This window comes from Mus caroli, chromosome 15 (genome assembly GCF_900094665.2).
Source record: "Mus caroli chromosome 15, CAROLI_EIJ_v1.1, whole genome shotgun sequence".
Classification (NCBI taxonomy): Eukaryota; Metazoa; Chordata; class Mammalia; order Rodentia; family Muridae; genus Mus; species Mus caroli.
Genome location: NC_034584.1, coordinates 79,896,338 through 79,922,993, shown reverse-complemented (window position 1 = coordinate 79,922,993; position 26,656 = coordinate 79,896,338). Strand labels below are relative to the sequence as shown.

At 51.3% G+C, this 26,656-nt stretch overlaps 1 protein-coding gene across 3 annotated transcripts in view; it reads left to right on the top strand.

The window, feature by feature from the left end:
* Positions 1 to 26,656, top strand: part of Celsr1 (cadherin EGF LAG seven-pass G-type receptor 1) — a 137,332-nt gene that overhangs the window by 102,539 nt on the left and 8,137 nt on the right. For all 3 annotated transcript variants that reach the window (XM_029469792.1, XM_021183487.2, XM_029469791.1), the window contains exons 10-25: positions 1,337 to 1,522; positions 2,866 to 2,979; positions 3,529 to 3,703; positions 4,243 to 4,384; positions 4,692 to 4,812; positions 5,720 to 5,903; positions 6,166 to 6,267; positions 7,156 to 7,250; positions 7,881 to 8,090; positions 8,590 to 8,773; positions 9,986 to 10,129; positions 11,851 to 12,055; positions 12,866 to 13,033; positions 15,124 to 15,250; positions 17,364 to 17,564; positions 26,006 to 26,180. In XM_029469792.1, the coding sequence (XP_029325652.1) occupies positions 1,337 to 1,522; positions 2,866 to 2,979; positions 3,529 to 3,703; positions 4,243 to 4,384; positions 4,692 to 4,812; positions 5,720 to 5,903; positions 6,166 to 6,267; positions 7,156 to 7,250; positions 7,881 to 8,090; positions 8,590 to 8,773; positions 9,986 to 10,129; positions 11,851 to 12,055; positions 12,866 to 13,033; positions 15,124 to 15,250; positions 17,364 to 17,564; positions 26,006 to 26,180 (2,533 nt within the window). The remainder of the gene's footprint in view (positions 1 to 1,336; positions 1,523 to 2,865; positions 2,980 to 3,528; positions 3,704 to 4,242; positions 4,385 to 4,691; positions 4,813 to 5,719; positions 5,904 to 6,165; positions 6,268 to 7,155; positions 7,251 to 7,880; positions 8,091 to 8,589; positions 8,774 to 9,985; positions 10,130 to 11,850; positions 12,056 to 12,865; positions 13,034 to 15,123; positions 15,251 to 17,363; positions 17,565 to 26,005; positions 26,181 to 26,656) is intronic.

The window sequence follows — 26,656 nt, the reverse complement described above, 5'->3', positions numbered from 1 at the left end:
TTGAAGATGCTGGCCCATCCAGCCTTGCTTGAAGATGCTGGCCCATCCAGCCTTGCTGGGATTGGGATTGTGGTCCTTATCCCATGGGCCTACAGGACACTCTTCAGCAATTGCTGAAGTTTGAGTCTTCAGAACCAGATGGTAGCCCTGGGGGAAACCAGAGTTCCTTCCCCATGGCCTTTGTCCCTGCGACTCTTGGAGTGCCACTTAGAGCTTCACACAGATGTCCCACCTCACAGGAGGAGGATGGTCCAGCTCACCCAATATCCTGTCAAGTTAAAGAAGCACCTAGGCATTGTCCCAGCTGCACTCATTTAAAATTGTATGTTTATGTGTCTATTCATTTAACTATATGTGTGTATGTGTGACCCAGAGGACAGCTTGTGGGAGTCAGTTCTCTCTTTCCATCCTGTGGGTCCCAGGATTCTAATCGGGTCATCGGGCTTGGTAGCAAGCCCCTCTCCCTCCTGAGCCATCTTGTCAGCCCTGGCTGCATTCATTTCTCTCATTCCTCTCTTCTTTGTTTATTTTTTTTTCTTGTTTTCGGTTTTGGTTTGGTTTGATTTTTGTTTGTTTGATTTTTTTTGTTTTGTTTTGTTTTGTTTTGTTTTGTTTTGTTTCATCTTGGCTTGCCTGGAATTCACTGTTTAGACCAGGCTGGCCTCAAACTTATGAAGATCTGCCTCTGCTTCTGAGTGCTGGGACTAAAAGCATGCCTGGCCTTAACTGCATTCATTTAAAATTCTGTTACAGGCTAGGTGCCATACTCTAGATTTACATGTATGTTGTTAAACAAGATTAGGTCTTGACAAACTGGAATTGTATTTAATTCCCAACCCCTTGTGTGTGTGTGTGTGTGTGTGTGTTGCTAAAGCTGGGTCCTTACACTGCCAGGCAAGTAATTTACCACCGAGCTATGTCCCCAGCCAAATCTGTCTTTCTTTGGTTTGTTTGTTTTGTTTTGTTTTTTACTTTTTTGTTTTGTTTTGTTTTGTTTTTATTTTGTTTTTCCTTTCTCTTTTGGGGTAGTCTCACTGTGGTAGCCCAGGCTGGCCCAAAACTTGCTATTTATAACAAGCTGACCCAAAACTCAGACTCATCCTTGCTGCCCCCGCCCCCTACCCCCAAGTTCTGGGACTACAGGTGTGCACCATCATGCCTGGCTCCTTATTTTAAAAATCCATTTTTTTTTCACTCTGGTTACCACGCCCTAAGTCTGTCTGCATGGCTTTGTAATTGTCCGCAGGCTGTTTTCCATGTCACCGTAACTGTAGCACTGTACTGCACTGTCCCGCTATGACACCAGTCAGTCGGTGCGGCTCTCTCTGCCCTACAGATTCTCAACAGCTACATCCGCTTTGAGGTCTCCTACGGCCCCTCTGACGTGGCATCCATGCAGCTGTCCAAGTCCCGGATAACTGACGGGGGGTGGCATCACCTGCTCATAGAACTGAGGAGTGCCAAGGAGGGCAAGGACATCAAATACCTGGCAGTCATGACCTTGGACTATGGGATGGACCAGGTGAGCATGTGCCTGGACCCTCCTTGGAATAGTCCCTTCCTCAGCCCATGGGGAAGCACAATGACACTGTGCCAGGACCTGCAGGGACCTTGTGGGTTTGGTCAACATAACCGGGTTTAGAGTTCCCATTCCATGAATGAGGATGGGGAGACTTCTGTAGTCTAGAGTTGGGCTCTGCCTACCTCGGTCTCTCATCGTGGTGCTGTGGATCCCTTTGTAGGGCTTTTCTCTCAGTGAAATTGCTTTTGGTAGCATCTTATTGCTCAGCCCCGGGCCTCTACCCAGGCACAGGTACCAATGCACTTTTCCCAGAAATGGGTATAGTGAATAAAGCTGGATAAGACCCAGGACCCAGAGGGGCTGGATGACACAGACACACCTCTGTCCCAGGGGGCAGCTGTCTCTAGATGGTACTCTCAGAATGCTCACTTAACCAGACTGGTTTCTGCAATTCCCAGCCAGAGAGCATGGCACATGTCCGAAGATGCCCACATACTGAGGGACTGCAGACTCATGAGTCTCGGTCTGGCTTATACTACATTCTGAGAGTGCATAGCTGTTGAGTATAGAGGCCCCCTGCTGGGGATAGGAGCCAGCTGGGACCCAGATTCCCATCATGGGGAATGCATGGTCTTCACTCCCTGCTTGCCTCCTGCTTACCCAAGCCCCTTCTCTCAGCACGGCTCTTGGTTCTATGCCGAGTACGGGACATGAGGTTTACCCATGCCTTCTGTCTTAGTCAGGGTTTCTATTCCTGCACAAACATCATGACCAAGAAGCAAGTTGGAGAGGAAAGGGTTTATTCGGCTTACACTTCCATGCTGCTGTTCATCACCAAAGGAAGTCAGGACTGGAACTCANACAGGTCAGGGAGCAGGAGCTGATNCAGAGGCCATGGAGGGATGTTCTTTACTGGCTTGCCTCCCCTGGCTTGCTCAGCCTGCTCTCTTATAGAACCCAAGACAACCAGCCCAGAGATGGTCCCACCCACAAGGGGCCTTTCCCCCTTGATCACTAATTGAGAAAATGCCTTACAGTTGGATCTCATGGAGGCATTTCCTCAACTGAAGCTCCTTTCTCTGTGATAACTCCAGCTGTGTCAAGTTGACACACAAAACCAGCCAGTACACCTTCCCCACTGACCCCCCTGGATCCCGTGCCTACTGTGCCACATATAGTCAATCGGCTTTCCATCAGCCAAGTGTGAAGGTCAGCCTTCCTTTGGGAGGCTCTAAGGAGGTGGTGCGTGTTCGTCTGCTTGAAATCTTCAGTATGTTTTTCCCATTGGGAAGGTGTGCCCAGACACCCACTCCCCCCCACCCTACCCCCCTCTCTCCATGTAGAGCACAGTGCAGATTGGGAATCAGCTTCCTGGGTTGAAGATGCGGACTATTGTCATCGGAGGTGTGACCGAGGACAAGGTCTCTGTCCGCCATGGTTTCCGAGGCTGTATGCAGGTATGGTGGGCTTGGAACGACATCTTTACTGGCTGGCTCAGGCCTCCGTCACTATAGTCGGTATGGCTTTTTCAGTTAGTCTTTAACAATGTAATGGTCCCTCTTGTAGGCATCCCAGACTCTTAACTCATGTATACTGCTCACACTCGCCTTCCCTCACAGCACCCTCCCCCCCATGCCAAGGATCCAACTCCACTCCCATCCACCCCTCCCCACATCCCAAGCCTTCAGCCTCTTACTTCTGCCACAGCTACCTGATCTAGCATCATGTCCGCACAGGTGTAGCACAGCTGAAGGAGCAGCTAATCCACGGTCCCATTCACAGCCCCCTGCGGTGGGCACAAGTCACACGTTCCTTCGCTGCTAGCTATGCTGCACGACCCCAACATTGTCCATATTTCTAGCCTCCAAGCTGTGGGGATAAGAGCTGCTCTGATTGGGAGAGAATTTGGGGCTCTCTTAACCTCCCTTTAGCCTCTGCAGAGTGGGCGGTCCTCCAGTTCTGCCACTCTGGGACTGAGTCTGGCTGCCCCCACTGTTTACATGCAGGGAGTGAGGATGGGAGAGACGTCCACCAACATTGCCACCCTGAACATGAATGACGCCCTCAAGGTCAGGGTGAAGGACGGCTGTGACGTGGAAGACCCATGTGCCTCAAGCCCCTGCCCTCCCCATAGCCACTGCCGTGACACATGGGACAGCTACTCCTGCATCTGTGACAGAGGTGGGGACCTTCACTTCAGACATGGTGTCCCTATAAAATACCCATAGTGCCTAACTAGCGCTTGGGAGGTCATGACGGGGAAAATTGCTGCATGTTTGAAGCCAACTTGGGCTGCATAGTAATTTCTAGGCTAGCCTGAGCTACAGAGGCTCACCTTCTTTCAGACTCCCTGCTCCCCTCAGAAGGCCGAGCGGCTTTCTACTGGAAACAGACTCACTGTCTCAGTGCTCCCCAGGCCACACCATCACTGGTCATCTTTGGTGGCTTGGCGAGAACTGAGAATGTGGGGAGAGTCGTAAGTACACTGATAGCTCCCACTTCCCACGTCTCTGGAATGACCACGACCCACACCCCTCCATCTGGCCCTCCCCTGGCCTGGGCAGGTTATCCTCCGTGTTTTCTCCAGTCTGTCTCTTGTGATCTGGAGGCAAGGCTACTGCCCACTCCCTTCTGCTGAGTGGCGGGAACTATCGGCTTCAGGAAGCGTGGGCTGCAGGAGAAACGTTAACGTGGAGGTGATCCTGGTCCTGTCTCCACAGGGTACTTTGGGAAAAAGTGTGTGGATGCGTGTCTCCTGAACCCCTGCAAGCACGTGGCAGCCTGTGTGCGCTCCCCCAATACTCCTCGAGGCTACTCCTGCAAGTGTGGACCCGGCCACTATGGGCAGTACTGTGAGAACAAGTAAGAGACCCCGTGGCTCTGCCTTGTGGCCCTCTCAGCCTTTGTCCCCATCTCTCCTGTCTCCTCTCCTACAGAGAAGTACACACAGATGCCATTTCCTCCCTATCCCTTCTGTCTGTGTAACCTGAGGCCATCGGTGGTCTTTTCACATGTGTTTTCAAGCTAAATGAAAACATAGAGAAAACCATTATTTTTAACAGCATTTTTGTACATAGAGCCTGGCTGGGTTTGTGGCACCTGAAGGTAGTAGCGATGAGGGCACAAAACTCGTAAGTGTCCTTCATCTGTCACCTTGTTTTCCTATCAGAGTCGACCTTCCGTGCCCCAAAGGCTGGTGGGGGAGCCCGGTATGTGGCCCCTGTCACTGTGCTGTCAGCCAAGGCTTTGATCCCGACTGCAACAAGACCAATGGCCAATGCCAGTGCAAGGTGAGATGCCACCAGCCTGTCCCCACCCACCCCAGGCTTGAGCCTGGCAAGCTGGCCATGCATGCCCAGTCCTACATACAGACATGAGTCTATATACATGGACAGATGCACCTGTAAGGGTATCATATACTTTCATACACATGTCCACCTGTATTCACATGCACCTCCTATCTAAGCACACACATCAGTGTATATTCCTACCTGTATACAGTCTCACACACACACAAACACACACACATACACACATACATGCATGCATATAGATGTTGGATCATGCCAGGCGGTGGTACATGGCTTTAATCCCAGCACTCTGTCAGCAGAGGCAGGGCGGATCTCTTGAGTTTGAGGCCAACCTGGTCTACGGAGGAAGTTTAGGACAGCCAGAGCTAGACAGAGAAACCAGAACAAATAAACAAATGTGGGGCTTCTCACTTGTGTTCTGTGAACACCACAGGGCTTTTTTTTTTATCTAACATGGCTCAGACTGCCCCACCATGGGATCTGGAAGCCACTGTGGTCTTCCTGCAGCCCCACATCCAGTGAGGAATACCAGACCAAGTCATTTCTGTGCAGGTCGCCACATCTCTGACATCATCAGGCTTGGTTTTCCAAGTCAGCTGCTGTCTTGGCCTTTTGCAAACAAGTTGGTACCCAGTGATGACAAAGCTTTTCAAGTCTGGAGGGCAAGGGATATGGTTCACAGGGCAGAGCCCAGGCCTTATATATGATTCCCAGCACCCCCATGCACACATATACACAAGCTATACCCTGTCTTGGTGCCCAGACACCAATGTGTGTACAGCATGACACCTGGTCTCACAGCCAGGTGTGCTTAGCTGCCGCTGTGGGGAGCCCCACCCGCCTCAACCGCAGGAACTTTCACCGGCCCCACCTGTGACTTTTGCAGGAGAATTACTACAAGCCCCCAGCCCAGGATGCTTGCCTTCCCTGTGACTGTTTCCCCCACGGCTCCCACAGCCGTGCCTGCGACATGGACACTGGGCAGTGTGCCTGCAAGCCTGGTGTCATCGGCCGTCAGTGCAACCGCTGTGATAATCCTTTCGCGGAGGTCACCTCGCTCGGCTGTGAAGGTTGTCCCTTGACCCCTTTCTGGTCACACTGCAGAACAGATGTGGCATATTTTACATGTAGGCTTAAGCGTGTGCACATATGTTCCTGTACATCCCTGGGGCTTAGACAGTCCCGGTAGCCTTTATGCTGAGTCCTGAGGCCCTGGGCCAGAGCTTGTTCTAATGTGCATGGTGACTGGACGGTGTTGGGAGGGTCACTCTTGTGGGTGGAATGTAGGACGTGTGTACAGCTGAGCTGAGTGACTTCCTCCTCTGTCCTCAGTGATCTACAATGGATGTCCCAGAGCATTTGAGGCTGGCATCTGGTGGCCACAGACGAAATTTGGGCAGCCAGCAGCGGTGCCGTGCCCCAAAGGATCCGTGGGTAAGTCCTCTGCCGGCATTGTCCTTGGGATTAGGAAACCAGACGTTTACTGGGCAGGTGTCCTGGGTATCAGAGCGTTTAAGAATCATTGTTGAAACAATGTCACAGGCTAAAGAGGTAGCTCCATGCTTAAGAGTGCTGGCTTCTCTTTTAGAGGACCAGGGTTCAATTCCCGGAACTCATGTGGTGGCTCACAACCATCTGCAACTCCTGTCCCAAGGGGATTTGAAGGTCTCTTCTGGCCTCTCTGAGCACCAGGCACGCATGTGTTGGTTATGCACAGATTATGCACAGGTTATGCACAGATATACATGCTGACCAACAAAACACCCATACTCGCTCAGTTTAATTTTAAAATGTCATTAAGGAATGTATTGGGAGAAATGATATGCTTTTCCCTCAGTAGCAAGAGGCAGAGCATAACAGGTGAAAATGGCCTGTGACTCTTTATCTCTTTCCATTTAGATACTGGGGCTTTGCCACTCCCTGCCTAGGGCCTTGACAACTCACCAAGTCACCTATTGTTATATAATTTTTCTCTGTAAAATGGCAGGTAGTGGAGTCTGTGCTGTCTTCAGTAAGACTTGTGTGGGGATCTTCAGCACTGGCTCACTGGCTCCCAGACTCGCGCATGCCCATACGGTTGTTTGTATTGCTGGGAACCCAGAAGGCCTGCTTTGACTGTCAGGGCAGCTTAGAGGTGATTTCCACACGGCACGGGAAGATGAGAACACGTGTCCCGTGGCTGTGAACTTGACTGGTGTAGCACTCCCCCCCCCCCAATTTGGATCCTCCTCCGTGCTCAGTGCAAGGGTTGGCCAAGTATGTGCATAGGTTTGAGGCCTTACTAGGAGTGACCCACAGTCTGAGCATGCTTCTGTTCCCAAGGTAACGCAGTCCGGCACTGCAGCGGGGAGAAGGGCTGGCTTCCCCCAGAGCTCTTCAACTGCACCTCGGGCTCCTTTGTGGACCTTAAGGCCATGGTAGGTCCCAGCCTCAGGGAGGCGCCTCCAGGAGATGTGATGGGGGTGGGGCTGTATTTGGATAAGGTATGGCTCCCCAGAGGCCATGAATCTGGAGGCAGATAGGGAAGGGGCAATGTGAGGACTTCAGAGGCCAGGGGCCAGGCCCTCTTCCCTGACTCAAGTAAGTGGCTCTTCTGTCCCCTCCGAGTCTGGTTCTGCAGACGGAGGCCTCATTGTCACCAAACTCAGATCTTACTTCCTCAGACCTGCCCTTTCCTTGTTACTGTTGCCAATTCAGGATCTTTCTTGGTTTGAGGATCTTTTTTCTCCCCTCCTTCCCTCCCTCCCTCCCTCCTTCCCTCCCTCCCTCCCTCCCTTTCTTTTTTTCCAAGACAGGATTTCTCTGTGTAGTCATGGCTGTCCCAGAACTCACTCTGTAGACCAGGCTGGCCTCGAACTCACAGAGATCCACTTGCCTCTGCCTCCCAAATGCTGGAATTAAAGTTGTGCACCACCACACCCAGCAGGGTTTAGGGGTCTTTGAAGTACTATGGAGAATACTAAAAAGTAGAGAATTTCTGAATGGCGTCAAGGGCCCAAAACAAGTGAAATCCATTTGCCAACGTTGCCCTTTCCCCTTTGTTCCAGAATGAGAAGCTGAACCGCAACGAGACAAGAATGGATGGGAACCGGTCCCTGCGGCTGGCAAAGGCACTGAGGAACGCCACACAGGGGAACAGCACCCTCTTTGGCAATGATGTGCGTACGGCCTACCAGCTGCTGGCCCGCATCTTACAGCATGAGAGCCGCCAGCAGGGCTTTGACCTGGCAGCCACCCGAGAGGCTAATTTTCATGAGGTGAGAGGAGAGTGACCCTTCACTTCGGGTGTGAGCCATTCTTTTCTTAGTGTTGTGTGGCCAGGCAAGGGCAGGCCACGGCCTCCCTGTCAGCAGTGCTACAGTTAAGGACTTCTCGGTAGGCCTAGTGTTCTGAGTGGTGTGTATTTTAGCCTTGCACTTGACAGATAAGGAAACTGAGGCATGTGGACCTTACGTCCCATTTGCCCAAGGGTTTGAGAGTGTCAGAACCTAGTGATGAACTATTCAGCCTCCTCCTGCTGCCCCCTGCAAAGCCCCACCCCCACTCCATGTCCCCCTGGCCTGGCTCTCAGCAGGGCATCCTCCTGGCAGAGTCTCTGGTCCCTGATAATAACTCTAAGCCCTGCTTTCCTGGTCCAGGTCAGTCCTGGTCAGTTCATGGCTGTCTAGAAGGTATTTTTCTCCACCTCAGGACCAGGGTATCTAAGAACACAAGACTGATTACCATCTTTCTCTGTCTGTCTGTCTGTCTGTCCAGGATGTCGTCCATACTGGCAGCGCCCTCCTGGCCCCAGCTACAGAGGCAGCGTGGGAACAGATCCAGCGAAGTGAGGCTGGTGCAGCGCAGCTACTGAGGCATTTCGAGGCGTACTTCAGCAACGTGGCACGGAATGTGAAGAGGACCTATCTGAGGCCCTTTGTCATCGTCACCGCCAACATGAGTATGGACTGACCTGAGGGAAGGGCCGGGCACCTGGCCTGCTGCCCAGATGCCGAGACCCCCTAACAGTGATGCGGGTGGGACACAGCCTCAGCCCAGGCAGTCTGTAGAAAAGTGAGCCAGCAGTTTTAGCCCTAGGCTTCTTGTCTATAAAATGGGAGAAGTCGCCCAATTCGAAAGGCATCTAGCATTTGATGTCATAGTTGCTGACGTCATTTCTGTGGAGGTGTCACCCTAGGGTCTTTGTAGAGTCCAGCTGGCCTTTTGAGACACCCAGGTTTGGGATTTCCCACAGTGCACCCTGCTTGGGGTCAATATGTCCCATCTCCCATTCACCATGTATAAAAATATATGTGGGGATGGAGGTACAAGTGTTCCTACCTTTCCCTAAGCAATCAGTGCTGTCAGGACTCCATGGCCCACGTTACCTGAAACACTAGTGCACACTGCTCTGGGGTTGGGAGTTTAGGAGTCCTGATTCCTTCAAGGTAGAGAAAGCCCCAAGTTAATAAAAAGCAGTCTCCAGCCTGTTTGGACAAAGCTGGCAAGAAGGCCCCAAGTCCCTGGGAATCTCCATTCCAGACAGGGTTCCTCTAAATAACCCATAGAAGTCCATCTGCCTCTTTCTCCCAAGTGCTGGGATTAAAGGTGTGCACCACTATGCTTGGCTGCTAGCAGAGAGTCTTAAACAGGCAGGATGATTTGAGGAGGCCCCTGGCATATAAAGGTGTGACTCTACCTCTTTGTCAGGGTAGTGGTGGCCGGCACCAGCTAAGGGACAGCCTGACTGGGTGTTACATCGGGGGCTTTTAGGTGCTTCTACAAGGCAGAGAGCAAACAGAAAATGGAAGCCCATGCTGCTGAGTGTATAAGCCTGTGCGGCCAAGCTTGCTTAGAGACAGCTGTGGCTGTTTCACTACCTGGAGAGGCTGCAGGGGAATGACATGGCCTGTGGAACAGGGCCGGTTGGCGCGGTACCCCTCTTGTTGTGGCCAGCTTTGACCCGCATAGTCCACCCCATCAGAGCCATGCAAGACAGTGCCAAATGCCACCATAAAGAGCCAGATTGTCAAACTCTGACCCGTGTTGTCCTGTGCGGCCCTCAGTAGGTTTCGTCCCAGAGACAATGGTTGCTGTTGAAAAAACTGTCATTTCACAACTGTGGGTTCAGAAACGCTCTAACATTGAGGCTGAGTAAAGGGGTTGTCCCCAGTTCTTGCAGTTGACATCTTCGACAAGCTGAACTTCACCGGTGCCCAGGTGCCAAGGTTTGAGGACATTCAGGAGGAGTTCCCAAGGGAGCTGGAGTCCTTCGTGTCCTTCCCGGCTGACACCTTCAAGCCACCAGAGAAAAAAGGTAAAGCCATCTAGATGTCTCTTGTTCCTTTGGGGGTCCCCATCCTTCAGGATGGAGTGATCCTCGAAAGAGTCCCAAGTGTGCCCTGAGTGAGCCATGAACCAAGCAGGCTTGAACAATGTTCAGGTGTCTTTATTAAACCCTGTGGGAGGGTCTCGTGGATGTAGGACCAACCTTGGTCCAGGCCCTATCTTCCAAATCGTTCAGTTGCAGCTTCCACATATATGTGGTTCCGTGCTTGCTCACAGCTGACCAGGAAGTGATTGTGGTTGTGTGTGAGCTGAAGAGCATTAGCTAGGATTGTTCCCTGCATGCAAGTGTGCATGTATTCAATGTATACGTGGGTGTGTATGTTCCTGAGGTGCATGTTGCATATATATTCAATATATATATGTGCATATGTGTATATATTCAGTTTGTGTGTGTACATATATTAGTGTTCATATATGTATATATTCAGATGTTTTTGTATATATGTTAATATGCATTTGTGTATATTCAGTATGTGAGTATATGTGCATATATTAGTGTACATATATGTGTGTATATTTAGTATGTATGTATATATATGTGTGTATATATATATTTATATATACATAAATATATATGTGTGTATACACATACACACATGCATATTCCAGGTGTGCATATACATGTGTTTATATTCTGGTGTGGATGTATACATGCTTATATTTCAGGTGTGCATGTATAGATTATATATATATGTGTGTGTATTCCATATGCATGTATGTTTATGTCCTGTGTGTATATATGTTCCATGTGTGTGCTTATATGTATGTGAATATTCTGTGCATGCACATCCACCTATGTATATTGCCTACACTGTGCACAGCTACACTATTCTCACATGTGTATACATGTGTCTATTCCTTAGCACTGTTACCTAGAAGAGAACTCTGTCTCTGTAACACTGTCACCTATCTGCTCTGAGACATGGCTCAGAGAAACCCTGTTTGCCATGGAACATTCACATGGGAGGAATCCCGTACTGTCCACTCCCCAGCGCCTCATAGCCCTGCGGGTGGCATTGTATTCATTGCACTAAATCTATAAGCTGCTCAAACACCAGGGTTGGTCAACATAGGACCCGCTCCCTGGTCGTCAGGCAGCATATGGTCTAATAGGCCGGCTGTTAGGAGCCTCACTCAGGCAGGAAGGAAGGAGGCCCATCCCTACCACATCTTGATCCAGGGAACATGGCCACATCTCTCTCTCTGTCCTCTCCCCCACCAAGCCCAGGAGCCAAGACAGTCAGACCCACACCAGGGTCTCCAGCATCATGGCTGCTTCAGTGAGTGGCAAGACACTGTAGGCTTGGGCACCCCAAATATTTACTTATGTGTGGGGTGTACACATGGTCTCTCTCATGTACACTTGGAAACACGTCCCCGTTTAGCATGAAGCAAGAAAGCACAAGGCACAGAGCCCATGTGTACAGAAGGCCCTTCTCCCCACTGTCAGCTCCCAGCAGTGCTCTGAGTGGCTCCAGAAAGGATGGAGGTGGGTGGGGGTGGCAAGAAGATTCCCCCCCCCCCCGTCTGTCACATGACACCTTTGAGCTGACTTGGCTATGGGCTACTGATATGTGGCTTCTGAGGAGGCTCCATGTTGAGTTCCATCTGCCAACTTTAAGAGTGTAGAAGCTGTTTGGTGGCACAGATGCCTGTTCTGAGTCCTCACACGCTGTTCTGGAATTACAGAAGGCCCCGTGGTGAGGCTGACCAATCGGAGGACTACCCCACTCACGGCACAACCAGAGCCCAGGGCTGAGAGGGAAACCTCATCCAGCAGACGGAGGAGACATCCCGATGAGCCCAGCCAGTTTGCTGTTGCCCTGGTCGTCATTTACCGGACCCTGGGTCAGCTGCTGCCTGAACACTATGACCCCGACCATCGCAGCCTCCGGTGAGTCCTGGGTTAAGGACCTTGAGGGGACCCATTCCCTCAGCACCATGAGGCCCCCACAAATCAAAGTCCTGATGACTCACAGTAACATTATGCCATAACTCTGGCCTGCGGTGACTGCCAACAGGAGGTTCTGTGCCCTGGGACGGTCATTCTCTTTGTCTTGATTCACACTCCCATTTATGCCCACAGGTTCCCCTTGTTAGCACCACCTCGTGCCTCCATGGGCTCCATTCTGTCGTCCACGCCACACTCAGGGGCTGTCATGGATGATAACCTGTAGGGGTATCTGTGCTCTGCTGGCCCAGTCCCATGGGCCACCCAGCCAGTGTGCTGAACAGTCTCTATTGCTCCTGAACAGAAGGCTGTCATAGGCCATGCCTCTGAGCTACTATATATAGCCTCTGGGTGCTTTCTTGTTGCCCACCCTTGTCTTTCGAAGCATAGAGATGGATGACTGGGTTCCAGGCTCTGGTCACTTAATCAATTCCATATGTGGCCAAGTCACTGTTCCCAGAGTCAGTGCTATGTAGTGGCTCTGACATCCTTGCAGAGACACACTTGCTCCTTAAAGTTTCCATAGCCCCTTTCCCCTGGAGGTGGCAACTCTCCCTGCACTGAGAATACCAGCACTGCAGCCCAGACCCACCCCCCTCCGACCCCCTGCCGCCCCTGAGGGCAGTGCGGTGATCTGTGTCCGAGGCCTGTGTCTCGGTTGCTCCTTTGACTGTGTCTTCATAGTGCCTGGACTCAGGGTCTCTTGGACCGTGAATTGATTGTGTTTATTCTGTGATCTTCCCTCTCTGACAGACTGCCTAACCGGCCTGTCATCAACACCCCCGTGGTGAGTGCTATGGTGTACAGTGAGGGGACCCCACTCCCCAGCTCTCTGCAGAGGCCTGTCCTGGTGGAGTTCTCCCTGTTGGAGACGGAAGAACGAAGCAAACCTGTCTGTGTATTCTGGAACCACTCCCTCGAGTAAGTGGGACCCCAAAAGCCTATAGGCCACCTCTTCTGTGGGAGCCCTCTGTGTGTGGGGAAGGGCCTTGTCGAGGTGAGAAGGCTCAGTTGGCAGAATGAAGGCTACATTATGTGGTCTCTTAGAACATTTCCAGGCTTAGCAAGATGGGAGGTTTCTTCCCTTTTGCGTCTAGGAATGTCAGTGTGTGCATACACACACACACACACACACACAAAGCCAAGTGCACATTGAGGAATTCTCCACATCCTCGTGGGAAAATCTAAACCTACCCACATACACCATGGAAACACACACAAAGGTGTGCACATATAATATAGATGTGATCCATCTGCAAAGATACTTTAGAGTCACACATACATATGCAGGACCACGTAGGGCAAGTACACAGGTGCACACAAAATATCCAGAAGCAGCCATGTACACACAAGGCTTCCTGAGAAGGCCACAGCCGAGATGGGCTGCTCACCCCTAGAGCACCTGCCATATGGTAGTTAACAAGAGCATCCATTTCTCTGCCGGGCAAAGCCACTTGCAGGATAATGGGACTCAGAGGTGAGCCCACGCAGAGAAAAGTAACAGTGTTGGTCCCAGGCGACTGTCCCTCTGCAGCAGGGTTGGCTTGGCCTATTCCTGGAGTCATCAGACACACTCCAAAAATGACCCGATTCATGATGTATGTATGTAACCTGCAATCAAGGAAGGGAGGTGGTTAATTTTTTAAAAGATGCTATTTCCTATGTCTCTGTGGCACTGGATGCCAAGGCTAGTGGCCTGTCCATGGCTAAAGCCAGTAGCCATTTGTCTTTTTAGCTGTAGGAGTCCTGGGAGGGGCTGGGCCTTTACTTCCTTGCCCTCTCTTTGGTCTCATTTGGGATGCACAGGGTGGAATGATTGGCACGCGCTCTAAGATGAAAACCGTCACTGCCTTTCTTCTTCGTGAGGAGCCTGGGACTCAGTGGGTCAGAGCCCAGGCACTCTCTGCATGCCTAAAGCTGGGCCTAAACGTGTGTGTCTGTAAGCTCCTACCACAGGGACAGTCCCTACGACGTGGTTCCCCAGGATTGAAAGGAGAGCTACCCCACGGGTCTGTGCTGAGTGTCCCGGCACATGCTTGGGCAAGAACATTCATTCGTCTTCTTTTGTCTCTGTACTTTCCAAACGCCAGTTTATAAGGGAAGCTCATTGACTCTGGGGGATAATAGATCTTGGGCTCACAAAGGGGAAAGTGAAGGGAAGCGTTGGTGTCTGGCGTGTGGGCCCCCACGGCTGCCAGGCATGGCTGTGTGTCCCTGGCTATTTGTTTGAATCATGGCAATTAGCAGTGGCTCTAGTGATCTGCCCTCCTGCTTTGTGGTGCTACCATTATCCCCAGAACTGAGCCCTCCTGGCGAGTGTGTCAACGGTCACACCCCATTTTACAGATGAGTAAACTGAGGATCAGAGGGATTACAGGACTTTCCCAGAGCCGAAGAGGGGCAGGGCCCTCTTCACAACTTGTTATTTGGGGCTTTCCGTCAGTTGAAACGGGAGCAGTAATTGGACCATGGCTTCCAGGCAGCTCCTATAAAGCATTGTGCAACAGTGAACTTGAAAGCGGACAATGGAGAGATGTTTATTGCTGAGGCCATTGTGGCTCCTTGAATGGATGGTGAACAAAGTAGCTGTCTCAGCCTTGGCTGCTGCCTCTGGCCACAGGGCCTGCCCATGTTGGGAGTTTTCTGTGTCTGGCACCTAACCTTTGAACTTCAGAGGCGCTCCTGAGAGCCTGCACCAGCTCTGAAAGGAACGGGAAAGCTTTTAACCTGCTGCCAAGTGGCTTTGAGGGCTGTGTCCTTGGCGACAGTGACCATGGCCCTCAATTTCAGTGTGGTGAAGGTGGTAAAGGGTTTGGGCTGGGAGCTGACAGCAAGGCTGTGAGACCAGGACCCCTGTGGGTGGCTGTTCTTTGCCCTTGACCATTCCTTTGCAACTAAATCCAGTCGTGTCATCACAGCCTCAGCGACCCGGGGACTCAGGTGAAAGCAACTTCCAGACTATCTCAGTGGTGAAGGGACCAGGCTCACCCCCTTCTTCCTCTTCTCCACAGCATCGGTGGGACTGGAGGGTGGTCAGCCAAGGGCTGTGAACTTCTGTCGAGGAACCGGACCCATGTCACTTGCCAGTGCAGCCATTCAGCCAGCTGCGCGGTGCTCATGGACATTTCCAGACGTGAGGTGGGCATTTTACCGCCACCCCCAGCCCCCTGGCGAGCCTGGGGACCAATCCCTGTTGCAACTGGAAGCCTAGATCCCCAACCCACCCTCCCAAGGCCCCCATTTTCCTTGTATGTTGAGCAAACCAAATGTGCCCATTGAAAGCTGTTTTAGCAACTGTTTGAAGAGGCCTATGAGAAGACCTTGAAGGAGCTTTAAGGGCCAGTGAAATGGCTCAGTAGGTAAAGGTGCCTATTGACTTGAGTCCCACTCCTAGGAGAGCCAACTCCTGCGAATTGTCCTCTGACCACCACACATGCGCTGTGTCATGCATTCTTGCACATGCACACATACACAAACATACATACATAAATGTAATTTTTTGAAAGGGGAGGTTAGAGCTGGACATGGCCTGTAATCCCAGCACCTGGGAGGCTAAGCGGAAGGACTGCTCCAAGTTCAAGGTCAGCCAGGGCCACAGAGTGAGACCCTGTGTAAACAAACGCGTAAACAAAACTTTCCAGAGAGCCCAGGTTATGGAGCTGTTAGTAAAGGTGTTAGTATCTCAGGGATGCTTTTGCTGTGGTGAAACACCATAGGCAGAAAGAGCTTAGAGGGGAAAGGGTTTATTTTGGCTTATAGTTCCACATCATAGTCCATCATTATTGGGAAGCAGGACAGGAGCTCAAGCAGGGCAGGAACCTGGAGGCAGGAGTTTATGTAGAAGCCATGGAGAGGGTGCTGCTTCCTGGCTTGTTCCCCAAGGCTTGCTCAGACTGCTTTCTTACAGAACCCAGGATCACCAGCCCCCAGGGGTAGTACTACCCACCATGCGCTGGGCCCTTACACATAAATTATTAATCAAGAAAACTCTCCCATGGGCTCTCCTATAGGACATTTACTGAATTAAGATGTTCTCTTCCCAGATCTGTCTAGGTTTGAATCCACTTGTCAAAAATCAACCAACACAAGTGGTAAAACCTAACCCCAGGCTCAGGAGTTTCTAGATGTTACCTCCTCTCAGGGCAGAGTCCCCCGGCCATGCTAGATCGTGCTACTTCTGTATCCAGTTTGAATATGAAGGTCTCTCAGGCCACACACTGCCCCCAAGGACAAAGGTGTGAAGAGAGGAAGTCAGTGACAGGGTGGTGATATCTTTGGTACCTCAAGCAGCTTGAGAATGTAAGCCGGCCGCTGTGGTGTGACTGATCCCCGGGGTAGTAGTAAGCTCTGAGCAGCCACAGTGCACAGCTCTATGTCACTGCCTCCTGGAAGGTGCTGCATAGCCTGTACCCAAATACCCAGGACTCTGGGTCACACTAAGCATATGCCCAGAGACTCAGAATGGTCAATCTCAGTCTGAAGACACGTTAGTCACCCTTGGTCACAGGAGTCTATAAGCTGAGGGTAAGAAGGAAATGCCAGCTACGGGCGGGATTCTGCTACCCCAAAATGACTCTTCAGGCTCCAGGTTAGCAGAGCTGCGGTTTCAGCCGGGCCACCGAGGGAGCTCAGGTCCTGCCAGCTTCATTCCTTATCCGTGCCTACCCCGCACCTGCTCTCCTCATAGCTTCTGTTTGAGGACCATGTAAGATAATGCAGCCATGGATGGGTGATGAGCCCCTACCCTGTATCAACTCAGCACGGAGATGCTGTGTCACAAGTTACCCAGGTCTCCTTGTAAGGAGCCTGCTGTGACCACTGGCTGAGTGGGGGCGGGGGGGGGTTGTATTAACTAAGTCCCTTTGGCTGATCTCTGCGCAGGATTTGGAACATCTGTCTCAGTCGTTCTTGATAGCAGGACCTATGTGGAAGGGTTAAAAAATGTTTTTGAGGAAGGATCCCATTATGCAGACAAGATTGGCCTTGAACTCACTGAAATCTATGCCTTTTGAGCATGGATTAGATGCATGTGCCACACTGGCTAAATATATATCGCACAGGCTGGCTGCATTGATACATCCCCCTTGTTGGGCAGCTGTGGCTACCACTCATCCATCCTCGGGGCTTGCTCACCATCTCTAACTAGTCACCCGGTCCCCTCCTGGTCTTCAATATCTAACAGCCATCACGGTATCTGTTCAAATGTTCATCGGTGCCAGCTCCTTATTCTCTTTAACCAACCCACCTGCAGCACGGGGAGGTTCTGCCCCTGAAGATCATCACCTATGCCGCCCTGTCCTTGTCTTTGGTGGCCCTCCTGGTGGCGTTTGTCCTTCTCTCGCTCGTTCGGACACTGCACTCCAACCTGCACAGCATCCACAAGAACCTCATCGCGGCTCTGTTCTTCTCCCAGCTCATCTTCATGGTCGGCATCAACCAGACTGAGAACCCGGTGAGCCCACTTCCCCCAGTCCACCTTGGGCTACCCTGAGTGCTGCCACTCGGGCATGCTATCCCCTGGGCTACCCCGAGTGTGCCCCATGCTATCCCCTGGGCTACCCCATGTGTACCCCATGCTATCCCCTGGGCTACCCCAAGTGTACCCCATGCTATCCCCTGGGCTACCCCGTGTGTACCCCATGCTAGCCCCTGGGCTACCCCGTGTGTACCCCATGCTATCCCCTGGGCTACCCCAAGTGTACCCCATGCTATCCCCTGGGTATGCTCTCAGTCACCCTGGAGCAGTGGAATGGTGCATCCCGTTTCCTAAGGGCACTGTGTCTGGGAAATCCCTGGAGAGGCCAAGGCTCTATGTTCTGTGGGGACCTCCGTCTCAGGGCACCCATAGGGTCCTCCAAAGGCCACATGCACAGTGAGTCTCCTGACATAGGCATTAGTGGCTTCATAGGTGCTGGTCTAGTTCTGTATCTTGCTGTGAGAACCCTGACCAAAAGCAGCCTAAGGGAGACAGGGTTTATTTGGTTCATGATTCCCGGTCATAGTTGGCCATTGTGAGGAACTCAGGGCTGCTGCTGATCACCGCATCTGAGAGCAAAGAGAGATTAAGTGCATGAATGTCTAGTCCTCAGCTATCTTTCTCTACACTTATACAGTCCAAGGCCCCCTGCCTAAAGAATGATGCCGCCCACTGTGGGCTTGGTCTTCTCCCATCTGTTAACAATCAAGATAACCCCTCCCACACAGACATGCTCACAGCTCTGCCTGATCTTGACAGTCCCTCACTGAGACTGCCTCGTTAGGTGATTCTTGCCTGTGTCAGGTTGACAAGTAGAATTAACCATCAAGGTGCTGTAGTTAGAGCTAAATCCCAGGGTCCTGTGGGCTGCAGTAGCTTTAGCGGAGAGTGGTGTACAGGTTCCCCACCCACTCTGTTTTCTCCACACCCACAATAACCCTGGGCTTTGCTCAAGAAGGAGCAACAAATGCATAGAACTAGGAAGTGCTTTCGGGGTGTATGGGACTTACTGAGAGAGCAGGCAGGAAAGAGGAGGAGGTATGGAGGGGAAGTCCGGGAAGCTCTATTTTTTTGTTTGTTTTTTATAAAATAATTTTTTAAAGATTTATTTATTTTATGTATATGAGTACACTGTAGCTGTACAGATAGTTGTGAGACCTCATGTGGTTGCTGGGAATTGAATTTAGGACCTCTGTTCGCTCCAGTCAACCCCACTCGCTCTGGTTGGCCCTGCTTGCTCTGGCCCAAATATTTATTTATTATTATAAATAAGTACACTGTAGCTGTCTTCAGACGCACCAGAAGAGGGCATCAGATCTCATTACGGGTGGTTGTAAGCCACCATGTGGTTGCTGGGATTTGAACTCAGGACCTTCAGAAGAGCAGTCAGTGCTCTTACCTGCTGAGCCTTCTTGACAGCCCAGGGAAGCTCTAGTTGATCTGATTAAGTGCAGGGTTGTTGGGTGCTGGGTAGCCCAGTTGGCTGTGACATTGGATCCCGGAGAACTGCATGAGCCCAAGAGGCATCGCAGAACCTCACAGGGTCCCTGGCTGCTCATAGAAGTTATGCACTCTGTGCCTTAGAGGTCATCAGGGTAGAGTAGTGTGCAGACTGGAGAGCCCCCTGAGCATGAGGTGTTAGCATATAGAGCCCAAGTGTTATGGAGAAAGGATGTGGAAAGCAAATGAGAATCCATCCTTACCTGTGCCTACACAGCTGGATCTGTGGCCAGCGAGCTCCCAGGTGTTCCTCTGCAAGGGCTGTCTAATGACAGCTACCTGGCACACGGTCGCCTCTGACACAGATGACTGGTGGAACTTGTCACTTAACTAAAGATAACCCACAGGAGGGACATTTGTAAGAGGCACAAAGATTGAGAGTCATCCAATGTGACACAGTGGCTTCCCAGAGAAATCCAAGAATCTCTGTAGATAAATGGTTACTCCAGGAACAGGGGTGCAGCTATGTAATAGCACAGGGGTTCGCATACAGAGACAGTGGACGCCTGATAGTCTTCTGTGCACCTCATGGAACAAACTCAAAATATGCCTATAGACGACATGAGTTCGAGAAAAATGTTTAGGGATCTTAATGAAGGAAAAATGTTAATGGACATATGATGTCTTGCTGATCAGGCAAGATAGCCCCGTGGGTGACAGCACTTGCTGCCAACTGGAAGACCTGAGTTCAGGATCTACACAGTGGAAGGATAGAGCACACTCCCACGAGCCATCCTTAGACTTCATATATGTTCCCAGGGCATGCATGCTTACACATACACACTCAAAATATGGAAATGTAATTAGAAATAATAACTGCAGGGTATAGTAGCAACATAGTATAGAGTTGAAGTCACACTGCTGATGCTAGAAGAAAACAAGACAGTGGGGGTTGGAAAGCTGACACAGGGATTTAGAACTGATCTTCCTGCTTTCCTGTTCCCACTGGTATCTCACAACCAGCTGTGCCTCCAGTCTCAGGGATCTGCTGCCCTCTTCTGGCCCTGATGGGTACTGCACACACATGGTGCAGGTGCATGCAGACAAAACACCCATAAGATGTTATTCAAAGGGAAAAATCTCTAATGAGAACAAGGGAGGGGGGAAATGCAAATAACACACACTGGAGCTGAGAGAGGAGACAAAACAGCAGCTTGAACAGTCTGGGCAGCATGGTGGTAGAGCCGAGGCTAAACAGCTGCATTCCCAGCTAAGATAAAGAGCTGCACTGGGAACAAATGTATCAATATCTCTGGGTTTCTCTTAGGACAGCTGTGAAGGTGACTTAGCAGCATCTAAATCTATAAATGTCTTTCTCATCCCCACTTAGGAGGACGAATCCAAGTTTCCTTTTGCTGGGCAGAAGCAGGGGCTAATGTAGTTCTGGTAGCCCTTGCATCAGCCGAGCCCCAGTGTGGGGTTGAAATCCGGATCCTCTGGCTTCTGCCTCTGAAGTATTGAGGACGACAGGCCTGTGTGCCTGAACTACCTGATGTTGGCAGTGTTGGGGTCTGAACCTACAGCCTCTCATTTGAGGCTGTCTAACAACTGAGCCATATATATATATATATATATATATATGGGGGGGGTGAGTCAGGGTTTCTCTGTATAGCTCTGGCTGTCCTGAAACTCACTCTGTAGACCAGATTGGTCTCCAACTCAGAAATCTGCCTGCCTCTGCCTCCCCAGTGCTGGGATTAGAGGTGTGTGCCACCACTGCCCAACAGAAAATATTTTCTTAATGCAGAAAACAATTGATAATTTTTACACTCATTCATGATTAGAATGAAGGGGGACAGGAGAAAACCCCTTGGAACAAACTAGAAAAGGGAACTCCTTAACCTAGGACAAGAAACCACAGACACACACACACACACACACACACACACACGCACAGTAGTGGAGGGAACAGTCTTAGCTGTGGTTCCTAACAGCAGGAACCTGCTTTAACTGTGGTATTTTGTTCGCTACGGTATGGGTGGGGGGGTGGGGGTGGGGGATGGAGTGGGTGGTGGTGGGGTGGGGGGCTCAACAGGGACACAGGGAGGAAGAATACCCTTTATCAGATGACATGATTGGCATGTTGGGTTCCACAGGAAATTCTAAAACAACCTACAGGTTGTGAATAATCCTGTGACTAATTCAGGGAGCCCAGCAGCCTGCTTGTAAAGGCAACCGCACTCCTGCGCACTGGCCACAGCATCTGAACGTTCAGGGTGCAGGCGTGGAAGGGTGAGGGTGTCCCTGGGAGAGAGTATTAGATCCGGCTCTGAATGAATGAAGAGCTGGCTATGACTGAGCTACCCTGAGCGGGGCTATGACTGGACTGAGCAGCTCTCACAGTTCAGTGGTGACTGTGGTGTTTGTCCTCCCGGTGATAGAGGCTCTGGAATGCACTGGTGTCCAGAGATGATGTCTCAGGAGGCAGCATGAGTCCACGGTGCTGCTGATGGTGGCAAGGTCCCTGATGGCAGCAAAATCGTGGGACACAATAGGGTTGTGACTTCAGGTGGCCCCAGCTATAACCAGCTGTGCCCCATCCCATTTTTCCATATTTTCAAGTTATGTATTCACATTATGAATTTCAAAATATGTAAAGTCCAGCCCACTTGTTGAGGGTTTGGAGAGGGAGGGTGACTGCGGTCAACTCTGCTTCCAGTGAGGACTGTGCTAGAAGCTCACTTACATTGTCCACCCATTCACCCCTGGAGCTGAGGGGCAGATGTGAACGGAAGGATGATCTTGGCAAATGGAGTTACCGGCTGGGTCACTCAGGTGGAGGAAGTAGAGTTGGAGGGTACTTGGCCCCTTGGTGCCACCTTCCTGTAGACCCCAAGGAGGCCTCTGGCATGTAGACTTTTAAAAAAATATTTATTTTCATTGTCACTCTCATCAGACACAGCAGAAGAGGGCATCTGATCCCATTACAGATGGTTGTGAGCCACTATGTGGTTGCTGGAAATTGAACTCAGGACCTCTGGAAGAGTAGTCGGTGCCTTTAACCGCTGAGCCTTCTCTTCCTCCCATGTGACCCTCCCATTCTAAGTGTGTTACCTGCCCTGGACTTGCACAGAACACTCTGTGTGTGTGCTATTTCACACTTGTGGCTTAAGTGACTGACAGCCTAGAGAGAGACAAGGTCAGAAGACCTTCACTTGTGCATGTAGTGACCCAGACACCATTGCTATGTGCAGCAGTGACTGGTCTAAGGCAGTGTCCTACGCTACACAGCACTGTCAATCAGGTCAGCTGATCCTTTGGCCTCACCCAGGTTTCCCAGTGGTGGTTTCTACCACTTAAGTACTTGTCTCGGCCCCATGGATACCAACCCAGAAGACAGGTCAGATGAGGGCGCACCTGCACACCGCACTTCCTCCTGCAGATGTTGCTGTGATCCTGGGTTGCTTGATAGCAACGGGAGCCAACCACTGTGTGACTGGTTGCTGGGCTGGCTGTACTGTTTAGAGAGGTGTGGAGGGGGAACGATGCACACTTAGGATGGATGTGCTCCTTTTTATCCCACGTGTTTGCCATCCCTGCATCTTGAGCCTTAGATGTAAAAATGCAACTGTACGTTCAACCTGCCAAAGACCATGCATGATTCAGGAATTCCTCCCACCCTCTACCTGTTGGCTGGTGGCAAGCTGGATCAGGGAAGTGGGCTGTGTGAGATTACCTGTGGCCACCCAGTGGAGAGTGTCCAGGAAGGACACAGAAGCAGGTAGTGAAATAATCCATTGGTAGCCTGGGGACTGGGCATATCACTCCATGAAGCACCATCGTCTATGTATTGTGCCCAGAAGCACTATGACAACCAGTCAGAGCTCTGTGCTCCAACACAGGCTTGGTAGTTGAGGACCAGAACAGGGACTAGGGCAGGGAGCAGGGAGGGGCTGGGGTGATTTTTAAGAACTGGGGTGAGGTGGAGGAGGGTAGAATCAACTGCTGGTAATGGGACGAGTAGGTGGCAGCTGGACACAGCTACTCGGGCATGGAGATTTGAGCTCCAAGTCAGGCTCTGGGACAGAAGTGGGAAGAAGACAAGAGCTGGAGTTTCCCAGCCAGCTCAGAGACCTTCCTGGGTGATCAGACCCCTCAGGAAAAAAGAACAGACCCTACTACCTCCTAGGCATGGCTTCCTGGGCCATCCTAGACCCAGTCCTCTTGACGAACCTGGTGGCTTTCCTGTAGGGTCACAGTAGCACAGGGTTGGATCAGATGAACCAGGACCAAACCTCCTTGCCACCTCTCAAGGCCAGATATTATTATTCCCAGAGCAGGCATGGATATGGGATCCATCTCCCAGGCATGGACATGGGAGGCCCGTTTGAAGACTCAGCAAGCTGAGACTCATTTTGGGGTCCTGTAGGTGTGCCTTCTCAAGGTCTGGATAGAGAAAAATATTATAGTCAACGGCCTTGAGCCACTCCCTGCTGCTAAGCATGGCATGCAGCTCACTGAGAGGCCAAGGCTCACTTCTGACTCGGCCCCTGCTGGCATGAGAGCTTTCCAGGCACCAGAGGGGCACAGAGCAGGCAAATGCACCCCAGGAGGACAGTGTGTGGTGGCAGGGGCTTGGCATGGTGCCCGGGTTTTCTGAGTTTTATCTAAACTTACATTCATATCTCCAGGTGAGGCCGTTTATCTCCCAAACCTGACAGGCTGAAATGATTTAGCGTGTGTTTGTTCTGTTCTGGAAAAGCAAGTATGTTTAGTGTAGAAGCGTGTCCATACAATCCCGCCAGATCCTACGGTTGATTTCCTGCCCTTTTTCAAATGGCGTTTTTTTTGTTTTGTTTGAGGGTTTATTTGTTCATCATTTAAAGCAACAGCCAGCCAGCCTTCCCACCCTCCTCCTCCTCCTGCAGAGCCAGCCCCACTTTCCACTGCGGAAATGGTGTATGGGGGGTGGGATCCAGCTCAGGCTTGCCCCCTCACAGCTGGCATTCTGAGATGCCAGCAGAGAGCATGCCCCAGCTGTAGCCCTGTTTCTGTCTTCAGCTTTGCAGTGTAGGTGACAAGTGTGCGTGCTCACATAGGTCCCTTGCACTGTCCCGTTGTTATCTCTGGAGATCGTACGGCCCTTGGAGGCTGACCTGGCATCAGGTGGTTCTGTCAGGGTACCCTCCAGCCTGTGCTCTGTTGCCTTTCCTCAGAGTGCGGTGACCTGGTATTTGAACATAGTCACATCTAGGATGAGGTTGAGTTTATGGCTCTCCTCCTATCTCTGTGAATCTGTGGGAGTGAGGTGGGCGTGGGGCGGTGCTTTCCTCTGGGAAGATACAGGGTTATGATCAAAGGCAGAACATAGGACTACAGCTGCCAGTGTGGGCCCCATGCATGGGTGTACCAGTCAAGGGTGGACTTTGGTGAGGATGTGGCCAGCTGCGGGGTTAGATTGTGCTTGTGGCCAGGGTGGAATTGGGAGGGTGACTTTTGCCTAGTTGTGGGTGGGGTCAGTTACGGCTGTGGTTAGGGGTGTGGGTAAGCTGCGGGTGTGGCCTGGGCTTTTCCAGGTGGCCAGTGTGAACAGGGTCAGGTTTTCCCCTTCCTCTCTGTCCCCTCTCATTTTCTACCCTGCCTGGCTTAACTTCCTGCTGGGAAACCTACCATTATCTTCCAGCGGGCTAGCCTGGAAGCTCTGTCTAGGCCTTGTCTCCCAAAAGGTCCATGAGCAGTTGCCCTTGGGCTACATCTTCAAGTTTCATTGTGGAACATCTCAGGCTGGGTTTATATGAATGCCTCCCTAGGCTAAACTCTGGGAGCTTGGTGTCCCTTGTCCTTTTTCCCATGACCTTGTTCCTGACACTGCTGGGACTTCTGTACCCCAGCAGGCAGAGCTGGCTTCCTTGCTGGCTCATTCCTCAAGGAGATGCGTGCTGTCCTTCAGCTCACGTGCCGCATTCTCATTTGTAGCACATGGCCTTTGGCCTGACACATAGCACTGTCTGGCTAAGGGCAGATGGGTAGGAGAGTCTCCTCCTTCTGTGGTCTTGGATCCGCAGAAAACATGAAGACATTGTTCCTACTGGACAGAGAAGCCCCTGGAAGAAGTGCTCCCTAGAGCCCCGGCTGCACCTACTGGCTGGCATTTCTGGGAACATAGGCTGAGGTCTCAGCCCGGGAGCTTTTGGCCTGAGCAAATGCCACTCCATAGTGCTTTTAAAATAAAAACTCGAAGTAGGGCCTGGTGAGATGGCTCAACAGTTAACTGGCTGTGCTCTTCCAGAGGTCCTGAGTTCAATTCCCAGCAACCACATGGTGGCTCACGACCTTCTATAAGAGGATCTGATGCCCTCTTCTGGCCTGCAGGTGTACATGCAGCAGAACACACATACATTTAAAAAAAAAAAACAAAACAAAAACAAACTGGGGCTGGAGAGATGGCTCAGCGGGTAAGAGCACTGACTGTTCTTGAGATCAAATCCCTGCAACCACATGGTGGCTCACAACCATCCGTCGTGAGATCTGATGCCCCCTTCTGGTGTATCTGAAGACAGCTACACTGTACTTAGATATAATAATAAATAAATATTAAAAATCAAATATTTAAAAATTAGAACAAGCTCACAAAAATATTCTCAAAAAAAAAAAAACTAGTGCTTTGCCCATCCCCTGTTCCTGAATTACCCCCACTCTTGGTAGTGACCCCAGGTCATGCTCAGCCATTCCTGCTGAATTATACTGAAGAGAGGAGCTTTGCTGCCCTTTGGGGACACTAGAGACCCTGCCATTGCAGAACAGCCTGATTTGGTCGCTCTTCAGTCCTATTACGATTTGGCCTCTGCCTGAGGAGGGGTCACCCCCCACCCCAGGCTTGGATCCCCTGTGGCAGTTTTACTGGGTGCTTGCCAGCCTGCCCCTTCCGGAGTCCCAGGGCCTCGGGCTGCCTGCTAAGCCTGCTCCTCTCCACCCAGTTTCTCTGCACAGTGGTCGCCATCCTCCTGCACTATGTCTCCATGGGCACCTTCGCCTGGACCCTTGTGGAGAACTTGCATGTCTACCGCATGCTGACAGAAGTGCGCAACATCGACACTGGGCCCATGCGGTTCTACCACGTGGTGGGCTGGGGCATCCCTGCCATTGTCACAGGTAAGGACACAGCACAGTTTTGCCAGAGTGGCCTGTGTTAAAATGCAGATTTCTCCCGAGCTGTCTGTCTTCTTTCTTCTGAGCCGTCTGTCTTTTTCCTGACCCTCTACATTTAGCTGTGTGTAGAAGTGGGGCTATTCCTGGCCAGTGGGGACACAGGTCTCTCTGGTCAGGCGTGAGCTGCAGGACCAGAGGGCTTGGGGTTCTTTGTGTAGTGCCTAGTTGGAAGAGGTTCTCCTCCCATTACAGAAGGAGGGAAGTGAGTAGATCAATAGGCAGGTGAACCAGTGAGAGCACAGGTGGGTGGAAGGACATGATGTGTGATAAATCAATATACCAATTGGATGCCATCCTAGTGAGGATTGCTGTGTGCATACTTTCCCGGCATGCTTTGCCCTCCTCCTCCTCCTCCTTCCTTTTCTGCCTCCTCCTCTTCTTTTTCCTCCTCCCCCCTCTCCTCCTCCTCCTCCTCCTCC